Raw genomic sequence first — 12,420 nt, forward strand, 5'->3', positions numbered from 1 at the left:
ATGAAAAAAAAAAGGCATTTATACTATTTACATGTAGAGACAGATATTTAACTATTGCAAAGAACTATGTTCAAACAATTTCAGAGTTTGAAACTCTTCCTTTTACTTGTATCAGAGCAGAGTACTAGAAAGTCAAGCTCCTCTCATTGACAGGCCAATTCTAAGTCATTCTTATCTATTCATTATAGCCGAGAGAGCCTCTCTTTGTTTATTTAGTTAACTTTCCAGGCCTAACTAAACCGCACTTCTTCATATATGGTCCTTACTGTCCATGAGACAGCCAGTTCAGTAAGATGAGGGGCCTTGTTTTTCTTTCTCCCTTTGTGTCCACAGTGCTGGAACATATGGACAGTAAATATCTGTGGAATGAATGAATGGATGATTCAGACTCTTTATTACTCCATTATTACGTTGTCTGTTTGTTTCAATTAGTGCAGCCTGACCTGCTTATAGTACAACCTAATGGGAGTGATGGACCCAGTGCCTCTTAAGACCCACCCAGCTTTCTAACACTGCAGAAACACTCGGCCTGCCGTGGTTTCTATTAAGTCTCTACCTACTGCCAGATACTCAAGCGCACTTCACTTTGCCTCCTGTTCCTAACTAGCCTTTGCTGCCAATCTCCCTTTAGTATCTGTGTTTAAGAACACTGACCGCACAGAGACTAATTACCATGTGAGGACCACCTCCATACTAAGGATGCCCCTTATTTTAAACTGATCGGATCAGACAGATAGGAGATTGGCAGGGGGGGGCAATGGAAATCAGGCTAACAATTTTCATAAGCCTGCTGCCTTTGGCCCATCGCCCAACCACACAATTGGTAAGCACAAGGCATATTTTCCTAGTTTCATAAGGGCAAGCAGTAAGCACATTTTTCTAATTTTAAAAATTCTAGATCATGTAAAGCAAATATCTTATTTTCAGGCATAAATATTTCCACTAGTTCTGCTAACTGTAAAGACAAGCTAGTATGTAGACATGAGACAGGGTAAGGAAGCAGTTCCCCCTTTCTGCCAAAGAATGAACTTGAGATGCTTCTCTGAAAATCAATAACCATGCAATCAGGGTCTGCTGCACACTGCTCAGGAGTGGTGGGATACCTAATGATGCCAGAGGAAGTTTTTTAAAATCTAAGGTAAAATTCTATAGAAACACTAACATTACTTTCTGGTTTTATACATTTAAGAAAAAAAATAAACATTTTCTCCTTATATATCTTTCTTGTCTATCTATAAAGGATGCATTAAGTTTTTTTAAAATCCTCTGTCTTGGATTTTATAGACAGAGCTACTCCAGATCAATAATCCTCAACCCTAGTTATTGTCCCAGAACTGTGAATTTTTTTAAAAAAAATGTTTAATTCATCTTAACTTAAATTCGTCCCCTTTTCCGGGGGAAGTTATCTACAAATGCCAACTGACAGTCAGGAAATCAGTTTTATTCCCACCGGCTGGCCCATGACGCCAGGTTGTACACCCCACTCTCCGGATGGTTTGGCAACACCAGCCTGAGCAGGGAGGTAAAAACAGGTGAAGCTGCCTCTGAGCTAACAACCTCCTTCAGCACCATTACAAAGACTTGAGTTTATTCATTTCCTTCCCGGCTCTAGAACAATGTAATTGCCATCAGCCCCATCAGGGACGCCAAAGGGTGTAGCTTACCTTCCGGAGACTGACATTGGCCCCCAGCATTTTGTCCACAGTAGGCCTTGGCAAAGAGAGGTTGTGATGTAGGAATCCAGAGATGGTTTCATTGTCAACCAGGAAATCACGAAGCTTCAAGCCTGCTGGAGAAGTAGTGTTTTATTTTCATTTAATAAGTAACTCCAGAAAAAAAAAAAAAAAGTCCGCACAATGGAGCAGGTGGAGAAAAAGGTCATAATATTGACTGCCTCATTTTAAATCGATTGATAACCACAGGCCTCTGGCTTAAGCACACAGAGAAACAAGGTTCAGGGAGCTTGGCCTTATCAGCAGAAACATGAAAAGACTGCTTTCTGAAGGTGTGGAGTGCGACACTGCTGTACACACACACACACAGCCTTGTCTTGCTTTTCAAGGAAAAAGCCAGGTCTTTTAAATGCTCTCATCCAACCTACCTGAGGTTTGTGACCCTAACCCTACTGCTCCAGTCTCCCCGGTACCATCTCAAGCAGCGGAACTTGGAGATATTTAAAGCCTATTCCCACAAGCCCCAGGGGCTAATTTCCTCTTGATGCAGAACTGTGATTCTCAAACTTGGGCGGGTATCAGAATCATCTGAAGGGACTGTGAAAACGGCTTGCTGGTGCCCTACCCCCAGAGTTTCTGATTCAGCAGGCCTGGGACAAAGCTGGAGGATTTGTATTTCTTTATTTTTTGTTGTTAACCATTCTTACAACTGAAGTATAGTCAGTTTACAATGTGTTAGTTCCAAGTGTACAACAAAGTTATACACAACTTTATACACAGTTATACATACGCATTCTTTTCTGGATTCTTTTCCATTATAGGTTATTACAAGATATTATAGTCCCCTGTGCTCTACATAGGTCCTTGTTGTTTACCTATTTTATATATAGGAGTGTGTATCTGTTAATCCTAAACTCCTAGTTTATCCCCCCACCCCCTGCTCTCCTCTTTGGTAACCATAAGTTTGTCTGTGAGTCTGTTTCTGTTTTGTAAATAGGTTCATTTGTATTATTTTTTAGATTCCACATATAAGTGATCTCATATGATATTTTTCTCCGACTTACTTCACTTAATTGGATAACAAGCTAACAAGCTTCCAGGTGGTGCTGATGCAGCTGGTCTGGGGCCCACACTTTGAGAACCACAGGTGCAGAGCATTATGCATACCAAAGCACTTTCACAGGCATGGGTCTCATTTTAATTCCAAACATGGAACACATGATTCAGAGCTCTAAAACCCGGGTCTGCTGCGCTTTAAGAAAACGCATATGCATTTATTTTTAAAATCAACCCTACTAAATGACTGTATTTCTGCAGGGTTTCATACAGAATTCCTTTAAATAATAAGCCCTCCAAGTACATTTAGAAAGGGTTCCATTCCAATCCACTGTAGTGGAGCGGAAAAAGCAATTTTAGTCTCCAGAGTTGGAGGCTATGCCTAGTGGTGTTGCTTAGGAATTTCATATCATCTTTCTAAACCTCAGCTTTTTCTTGGTAGGGGCCCCCCTTACTGAAATGCTACCATTTTCCCTGCCATATTTTATTCAAGTGTTTACTTCTCCTTCTACCCTACCCCCTTAATAACCCAACTTCTTCTTTCAATAAAGAGAAAACCAGCTCATCATGAGCTTGTGACTGGGTAGTTATCATTGGCAGGTGGCAGCCCACAGGCCCGGGCACAAACTGACCTCTAGGGGCAAACCGGGCAAATTAAAATCACTTAACTGATGAGAAATAGAGGTTTGATCTAAAAACGGGGCCATGAGGTGAGACTTGAAGAGGATAGGAGTTAATCCTGGGAGCGAAGAGGGTGATGTGCACAGATAAAGTAGAAGGAGGGCCCAAATCCACCCAGATTCTCATCAGTACTGCCTGATCCAGGCATGTTCTGCTCAAGCAAACTTTAATACTGCGGCGTTAGAGAAGGGATACACTGAGCAGGATTCACATCTCTAGGGAAACGATTTTCTGGCTACACCTTATCTAGAGAACCCCTAGTTATTCCTCACGACACACTCCAGAAGCTGGCCCCTGCCCAGCTGGTGTTCCTCCTGAGAACAGATGCTCCTGCAGACTGCCACCTGCCCGGTGCTCCCTTCACATACGATACTACATTCTCACCACCAGGTTCACTTCTGCAGTTGCCAAATCTCAGAGCAGCTAAGATTCACTTAGGGACCATGTTAAAATGCAGTTTCTTGGGCCTAATTCTCAGAGATACTGAAATATGGCCCTAGAATGAGGCCTTAAAAAAATCTACATTTTAGTAAGGCTCCCTTGTATTTCTAATGCAGGGGCCTGGGGACCATGCTTTTAGGAATGTTGTTTTGTTTGCATATTACCTCCACCAGACCAGGCCTCTGAGACACAGAACATGTTTTCTCTCCGTATCCTGGTGCCCAGATCAGGCAAAGCACTGCTGTTCAGTGAATGGTGGCTGGATAATAAGTACTAGGAGATGGCATTGGAGCTGGGAAGATTCCAGAAGTATCTGAGCAGCATCACAGGAGATTTCCTTTTAGCTGTGCAGGTCCAAGAAGGGCCCTGAGATATTAGGATGATCCCCAGACTGCACCCCAAAAGTAAACAGGACCCCTGGTCACTAGTAATATACTCTCAGGGACACAAATTGACACCCAGGATGTCCCAGGACCAGGCAGGGGTAAACAGGAATAAGGATAGGAAAGCTAGTGGCTTCAATTGAGGTCTGGTATGGAAAGCCAGACACTGATCACTGTGGGACAACAAAGTACCACACTGGGACTCAGAAAACCTGGGCTGTGTATCCATTTGTTTGCCAGGTCATTTCACCTTGATGTGTCTCCACTGTCTCACCTATAAAGTGAGGTGCAAAAAGAACGACTTCTCTGAGCCCTGGACAGAATGGAATACACACATGAGCTTGACCCTCAGTGACCAGGCAAGTCACAGACCCCTCCTGAGGGTAAAAAGGCAGAGCAGCACACAGTCACTGTGCCAGTGAACTTCAGAACAGTCTCCTCCCTCCGCAGAAGGGAGGCTGGCCCTGGCTGCACACACACTGGGTCTGGGTCACGAGGGCGACACACTTGAGACCAGGGAGCACGCGCAGCACGTTTACAAGACATTTCTGTTATGTCAACTGGCTCTGAGGATGAGCACAGCTGGATGTGATCAAACTCCAGCCGCCTCTCAGTGAATCGCCTAGATGAGACAGAAGAACCAAGAGGCTGATTAAACAGTCAACAATCCTTGGCAGTGCAAGTGCATGGGGTGGTGAGGTTGCCGGGTAGGGAGGCAGCAGGGAGGACCAAAGATCCATGGCTATGAAGAACTTGCATTCTTCTGGTCACATGGTTGCCACACACGTGTACTCAGATTCACACATCACCACCAACAAGCTGCAGACAGTGTGGACGCAGGAAGGCAATGCGGTTAGTGCACTGATTCTCTCAACCTTGGCTCATTAGACTCTCAGAGGGGGCCTGACAAATCTCTCAGTGCCCAGGCCACACACACACCCCCTTTCCCCAACAACTTCCAGGTGATCAGAACTTCTGGGGCTAAGACTAGGCATTCGAATTTTATAAAACTCCCCAGGGAGATTCCAGCCGAGTTTGGGAAACAACAGTGTGGGGAAAAGATCAGGGGTGTGGGACCAGAAAAACCTAATTTTGACGCTGGACTCTGCTGTTCGTGAACTGTGTGGCTTTGAGAAGTTCATTTTGCCTTTCTGGGCCCAAGATTGCTTACCTAAGCAGTAAGGATAACCGTGCCCACCTTTCAAAAGTAGGAGGATTAGAGAAATTTGCATGTAAAGCATGAATAGTGAGCAAAGGGCTCATGGTAGGTGCTCAAGAAATGGTAGTAACTTTGCGATTATTGAGAAGGGTATATTTCTCTCACTTTACCAGTGTGCCACAGTGAAGTGTAGAGAAAAGGGAAGAGCTCAGGCACTGCCCTCAAGGAACTTCCAAGGCTGACAAGGGAGACGAAGAAGCAAATCAACAGACAAAGCAGAAGGAGGGATGAGGAAGCCAGAGGAAGGCAGCTCATGGAAGCATTTGACCCCAGTGAGGCTTATCTGCAAGTGTAGGGGAGTCAAGCTGAAGGGGCTGAAGCCAAATTCTGAAAAAGATCAGAGAGCCACAAATTTCCAGAGGCTATGGCTGGTGAGGAGAGGACAGGAAGGCCTCCCATGATGGCAGGACCCAGGACACCCTGTAGACATAGTGCTGCGTACACAAGGTTCTCAATAAATGTTTCTGATGAATAAATAAATGTACAAGCAGATAAACATAGAGGAGATTCCTTAAAACCTAAGATTTTGCGGAACAGGATAGAAGGAAGAGGACAAGGTATGGTATGAGGCCAGAGTAGAGTGACCTTGTACCTCTGGTCTAAGTTTGCTCCATTATGTTGTCGGCAGGGAAATGAGTGGAGAAGCCAAGAATATTGAGAAGGCCTGATGTCTGAAACAGCCCTTCACCTCTTGGCCTAGCTAACTCTGACACCTTCTTTCTGACTTGGGCCATGAGTCATCTCCTCCAGGAAGCCTGCCCTGACTTCCCCGCTCTCAAGCTGGATCAGGTGGCCATCCTCTGGGCCCTAAATGGCCTCCTATGCATGCTTCCCTCGATCTGCAGTTTTCTGAAATCACATCTTTCTCCCCAGAAGAACAGGAGTATCTGAGGGCCAAGACTTTGAAACTCCAAAACATGGCAGTGCCTGGCACAGAAGAGGCACCCCATAAATAGTGGGTGATGAAGGAATGAATGAACAAAAATGAGTGAATAAATTAACAAACTGAGGTGATCTGCTGCAGGTAGGGAAGAGTGAAACAGGATATGAGTGTGAAACAAACCAGGACAAGAAAGCACTAGAGTGACTCTAACCCCCTGAGCTGCATCAGTCCAGGTCAGGAAGATAGTCAGGTGAGTGGGAGCTGGAAGCAGGGCGTGGGACGCGTCAATAACAGGATAAGTGGGGGTGACAACAGCATCTTCCTCACTGGGCTGAGCTAGGGGTTAAATGAGAAAATGCACCTGAAACGCCAGCATAATGCCTGGAACCCAGAAAAGTTCTCTATAAAGGCTGGCTAATACCATCATCACTTTCCGGAAAGACACCTCGTTAGCTTCATTGCTACTTTGACCCTGAAGCATATGCTTTCAGATTAGATAAGAGCACAGAAGTGACTCTGCCAACCAAGTCAATGTTGAATTTATGATCTAAGGTATGTGTGTGGGTGCTCATGTGCGTGTGTGTGCGTGCGTGTGTGTATGTGTCATGGATTCACCTGGCTGTGTTCCTGAATTATTGAATTTTTTCTGCTGATACTGTCTATAAGGTGAAGAAAAGGTCGAAGGTGACTAATTTGTCTATTCTGAACTTCGTAGAAGAATAAATAAACCTAGCATTTCACAGAGAACCCACGGGAATGATCACATCTATGGGATCACAGGAAGGATGGGCCACGGTGGGCCAGGGTGGAAGATGACCAGTAAGAAAAACCAGTCTTTGGACAAAAGACAGAACATTTAGTGGAAAAGACAGTTGCTTACTTGGCCATTCAGCTTTGCTCACGGGAGCTGACATGCCCTTGGTTTTCTTATCGGTAGGTTCTTATCTGTGTGGGTTGTAGAAGATGATCTCAGAGGTCTTCTCATCCTTGGCATTGAAAGGTACTCTTGGGGTAAAACTAAGCCAGCCCTCGACACGGCATCAGAAGATCTGAATGCAGGTCCCAGCTCTGTTGTTTCCATGAACCTCACTTTTCCCCTTCTCTGAATCTCTCTGGCCCTCAGTTTCCTTAGATGTAAGATGGGATTAATAACATTCACAGGTTGTGAAAACCGAGATCAAGAAAATGCAAGTACTCTTTCAGAGGGAAAGAGCCCCGAGAGTTTTCGCAGGTAACTGAGAGGATACAGATGCTGTCAGAGAACATGGTCATCAGGCAGCGGGACCAGACACAAAATTAAACGTGAGTCCCTGCTGCCCACAGAGCAGACTGAGAGTCACCATCCAGAAAAGGCCCCAAGAGCATTTCTGCTACCCTCTCCCCCAAATGGACCAAAATCCACTCAACTCAGCCTCCTTGGTTTTGCCCGGAGGTTTTGCCAAAGAAGGCCTGTCATTTTCCAGAGAGCTTTGCTTTGGGTGCCGGGGAGGATGGGCAAAGAAAAGAAGAAAAAAACCATTCAGGAGCTTGGAGTCTGAAGAACAAAACAAGTGAAATGTGTGTTTGTGGGCTGAGGACAAACAGGACAGAGTCCTCAGTTTCTTGCCAGTGCTTTGGGCCAGGTTTCCCTGAGCAGCAAGCTCAGGAAACACTTCACAGCAGGCGGGGAGCGGCGGTGGGCGGGAGAGGCACCGCACCAGGGGGATGCTCTCCTGGCCACGAAGCGTTCCTTCTGCTGCCTTCCAGCCGGCCTGAGTGCAGCGGAGGAGAAGGGGGCGGGGAAGGAGGGGGGAGGAGGCAGCGCAGCAGCGGCAGGAAGGCGGGGGAGGGAAGCCCGCAGCAGAGCCGGCCGGGTTACTCTCGGTCAGTGCCCTCCTGTCCCCAGCTCGGGTTTCAAGATCGCTGTCTTCTCTTTTGTTCAACATGAAAAGAAACCACAGCAATCATCTGCTTGAGAAGTGGGTGGAGAAGGCAAATGAGAAAAAAGGAGAAGTAGAGAAAGAGATCACGTCAGCTTCCAAGGCCCTGATACTTTTCTTTAAAGGACCGCAGGAGAGTCTCCCAGCCCTGACCCGCGGCCAGACTCTCACTCCAGGCTTTACTCAGCCTAAGTCGGGCCTCATCAAGCAGACCTCGAACATTTCTTTGCCAGAAAAGGGGTGGGAACCAACAGACTCAGGTGGCTTCTGGCGAACTTTTTTGTTGTTTTGGTTTGTCTTCCTGATGCTAGGTCTCCACTTTCCCCTTCAAGGATAGCTCCGCCTGCTTCACCCAGATGGCTGGACCCTTTCTGGGAAAACAAGGGCTTCTTGGGGAAGCGCAGGGCTCTGGAGAAGGGGGTAAGGCAAGGCCACCTGGCTGCTCCCTGAGCCGGGAGCCTGGGGTACACACAGCCTAGGGGCCTCCCTGCTGTTCATCTGGCCCTGGGGCTCCTAACCTAGGAGACAGCTCCTTCTCTGCAACAAGGGCTTGCTGAGGGACGCCAAGACACACCTAAAAGATCCCAGACTCTGGAGTCTGGCTAAACTGGTTCATATCTCAGTTCCAGAATTTTCCAGTGATGTGGCCTTAGACAAGTCACTTAGGCTCTCTGAGCCTGCATTTTACTCTAAATGGAGGTTGACCTCACTAGGGCTGTGGGTTAGGTAAACACTAATGACACTAAGTGTGTGGAGTACCCTGGATACTGACTCACACACACTGCAAGAGAAAATATAAGCTGAAAAATTGAACAAGTTCAAAACAAGTTAATAAGGTCTTGGATGACACTTATGTGAAGAGTTCCACAGAAAAACCAGAATATTTAGAATTAACCCCTATATGGGTTATGCTTCCTGAACCCTTTGAGGCAAGTACCAGGGAAGCCAGGGTCTTCTCTGGAGACCAATGGGAGCGTCACAACCGAGGAACCACATATTCCTCATTCTACATGTAATGAAACTTGCATTAGTTCAACAAACTTCTAAATAGCTATTGAACCCAAAACACTAGAGCTATGGTTCAAAGTAGCAGTACTTCTTGGAGCTCCTGAAGGCAGGAGCCTGTAGGAAAAGAGATGCTGTATAAAGATATGATCCCTGCCCTTGCCTTCCAAGAGGAGATGGACAGAGGGTTAGGTGAGCAGAACAGTGAGCCTCCAGCCCTCTCTGCTGCTCCATAATCACTCATCATTAAAATCGGGGGATGGAAAGAGACATGACATGTCTTTCCCAGATCCAGCTACTAAGGCGACAGCATACCTATGTCTTACTAAGAAGTGGGCAAGGTGGGAGAGGTTGTCAGTGGCCCCTGAAACAAAGACTGACATCAGCTGGACCCTAAAGATCCAGTGGGGGCTGTGGCCCCAGAGGGAGAGGGTGGACTGTTCACGCTGGCCAGGAGCTCCCTGAATGCAGAGCGGGTGGTGGGCACAGTCGAGCTGGCTTAGGGAGCCCAGAAGGAAAGGAAAGGTAACACTGAGGAGGTAGCACTGGCCCCAGTGAGTTCTGGAGAAAGAGAGGAAGAGACAAGGAACTGACATTAGACAAAGCAAGAAAACAGCTGGGACATCTCTGCGTTTGCTTTTCTGCGTCTCAGTGCAACCATGATTAAGAGGGCTAGAAAAGGGAAGCTTTCGAGGAGAAACAAACTGGACTCCCAAATTGCTCTTTGCCACCCACAAGGTACATAAATCTCATGCTGGAAAAGCAAGGGACATGAAACACTGTACTCGATGTTAACAATCCAAACTCTTTAAAGGCAATCATATTGTGTGGTACATGCCATCCTGTAATTGAGTACAATTGTGTTTTCTATTCTTGTCTGGGTAAAGCTGACCTTTGATTCCCTTTAGTTTCAACACAGCAGTACAGAACTGCATCCCTCTGACGGCAGCCCAGCCGGGCCCTACCCTGGAAGGAAACCAACAGCCTGGGCTTTGAGACACTGCCTGCCTTTGACAGGTCTGGGAAACTTTCAAAATATGAAACACTAAGGCCCCCAACTAGAACTTCTGATAAGTGCACATGGACCGGAATTGCAATCACCCAAAGATTTCACGGAATTTCCAGTTTGATGACATAACGCTGACACATATGTCATCTGATCTCCCAGGATGATCCACGGGCCCACAAGAACAGAAAACAAAGTTGGAGGCTGCAGCCTCAACTTCAGCAGCAGCCCACATGGAAGGAAGGGGTTCAGGCAGGGAAGGAGAAGTGGCGGTGAGTCACAGGATATTCTTTTTAAACAAGCCTTGGGGAACGTTCCACCCATGCCTGTTACCCATGAAGCCAGGAAGTGGAGGAAATCTGGCAGTTCTCTTGGAAGCCCTTGTCTCCTCTCTGATCCCAGCCCATCCATGCCCAGTACCCTGAGACCTGGGAAAAATTCTGGCTACTCTGGGCTGCTCCCTTTCAGCTGTAATAACATGCAAGCCGAGTATGAAAGTCTGGAGTTCTAGTCCTATTCCTGCCCTTTGCCAGCTGTGCTTCCTTAGGCAAGTTACTTAGCCTTTCTGAACTTCCGCTCCTTTATGTGCACAAAAAGGAACAAAATTCTCTGCTTCACATGATGGTTGTGCAATGAACTGTAGTACAAGCCTGGTGCTCACGACATGCCTGATACTGTGCTAACTGCTTTATGATTAGTATCTCATTACTCCTCACAGCATCCCTAAGAGAGGATTGGTTATCTCCATCCTGAGGAAACAGACACAGAGATGCTACAGAATTATCTGAGGTCATCCAGCTGGTAAACAGCAGAGCCAGGACCTGAACCAAGGCAGTCTGGCTGCCAAGTGGTACCGCCCCAGTGGATGTTTACAACGTGATAATTTTACAACCCTTTCCCTCAACTCCCTGCTACAGCCAACTACCTTGCCATGTCACCAAAGCCTGCCCTGCCCTCAGGGGATCAAATCTTTCTGACTTTCAAAGATCAAAAGAGAATCAAAGGTCCATACATTGAGTTCTCAGAATTATCAGTAAACCAGCAGCCAGAAACTTACAATCCGCTTCCCTAAGTAAAATCCAGCATAACCCTCAGGACTTAGTTCACAAAAGTCTTGGTCAGAGCCATATCAAAAAGGCCAAACAAGCCAGATCTGAACCCTGAATATACAGAAAATGACAGCCATGCCACTGACACTCAAAAATCTAGCCAAAGGAATGGAGAAACTCAAGACCCACGTTGGGGTGTCAGGATGTCTGCAGCACTGCCCTGGATCTCCCCTCCAGTCCTTCCCCTTTCCAACCCCCGACCTCAACGATCTGGGATGTCTTCCAAAGGGACATCTCCAGCCCAGTGACAAAATGCCCAAATCTTCCTTGCTCTTTCCTGGCAAAGTTCTCATAAGCTTCAGAGGTCTCTACATTCTGGAAAGAAAGCATTACAGAAGCCCCTGAATCAGGGGCTGTGGGAGGCCAGCTGTAACCCTAGTCCCCCTCGGGGGAAGCTGAGTTAAAGTACGCAACTTCAGGTAGTTCTCCTGAGGAGTGCCATTCACAGGGATGATGGCACATGAGGCATCCTCAGAAATGTGTGGTCTTGTGGCCTTAAGTACAGCCTGAAAGCTCTCCCTTAACTGCCCCACTACCTGGCTTGGCCCAATTCAGCAGGTCCAGAAAAATGATCTGAAGTCCCCCAGAGCACCTCCTGGGCTTCTATTAAAAGACACTGGTGGAGCTGTAATTTGAGACGGGGCTAGATATGTACAGAGCAAAGATCTTGGCTGAGAATGAAAGTTGCTGAGTTCCATGCACAGGGGAGATTGGGGGTCTGGCACCCAGCCACACCACAGAACCCACAGCTCTGTCCATTGGGCCAGGCCACAGCTGATAAAGACAGAGAACTCTCATAGCACCCCCACCAGCCAGGGAATTGTCCTTGGAGCAGCAGAAGTAATGGTGAGGCTGAGGGAGCCGTCATGGGATGAAGCAGTAGATAAGAGCCCAGCTCCCTGGGGGAGTTAGGGGACCTCTTGCAGCGGGTGTGAGGAGAGCCCGCCCCAGGAAGGCAAGAAGCCTCAGCCCCAGGATGTGCACTTCCCAACTTTCAGCCAAGCAGGAAGCTCTGCCTGCCACATATGGGGCCATCTCAAGAGGG

General features: G+C 47.1%; 1 protein-coding gene across 2 annotated transcripts in view; it reads right to left on the bottom strand.

Moving 5' to 3' along the window:
- The window catches only part of ABCA1 (ATP binding cassette subfamily A member 1), a 126,746-nt gene that overhangs the window by 72,659 nt on the left and 41,667 nt on the right, over positions 1-12,420 (bottom strand). Inside the window, exon 6 of one of the 2 annotated variants that reach the window (XM_031450123.2) lies at positions 1,665-1,789. In XM_031450123.2, coding sequence (XP_031305983.1) covers positions 1,665-1,789 — 125 coding nt within the window. The remainder of the gene's footprint in view (positions 1-1,664; positions 1,790-12,420) is intronic. The other variant, XM_010978696.3, reaches the window with a different exon arrangement.

Source organism: Camelus dromedarius, chromosome 10, assembly GCF_036321535.1.
Source record: "Camelus dromedarius isolate mCamDro1 chromosome 10, mCamDro1.pat, whole genome shotgun sequence".
Taxonomy (NCBI): domain Eukaryota; kingdom Metazoa; phylum Chordata; class Mammalia; order Artiodactyla; family Camelidae; genus Camelus; species Camelus dromedarius.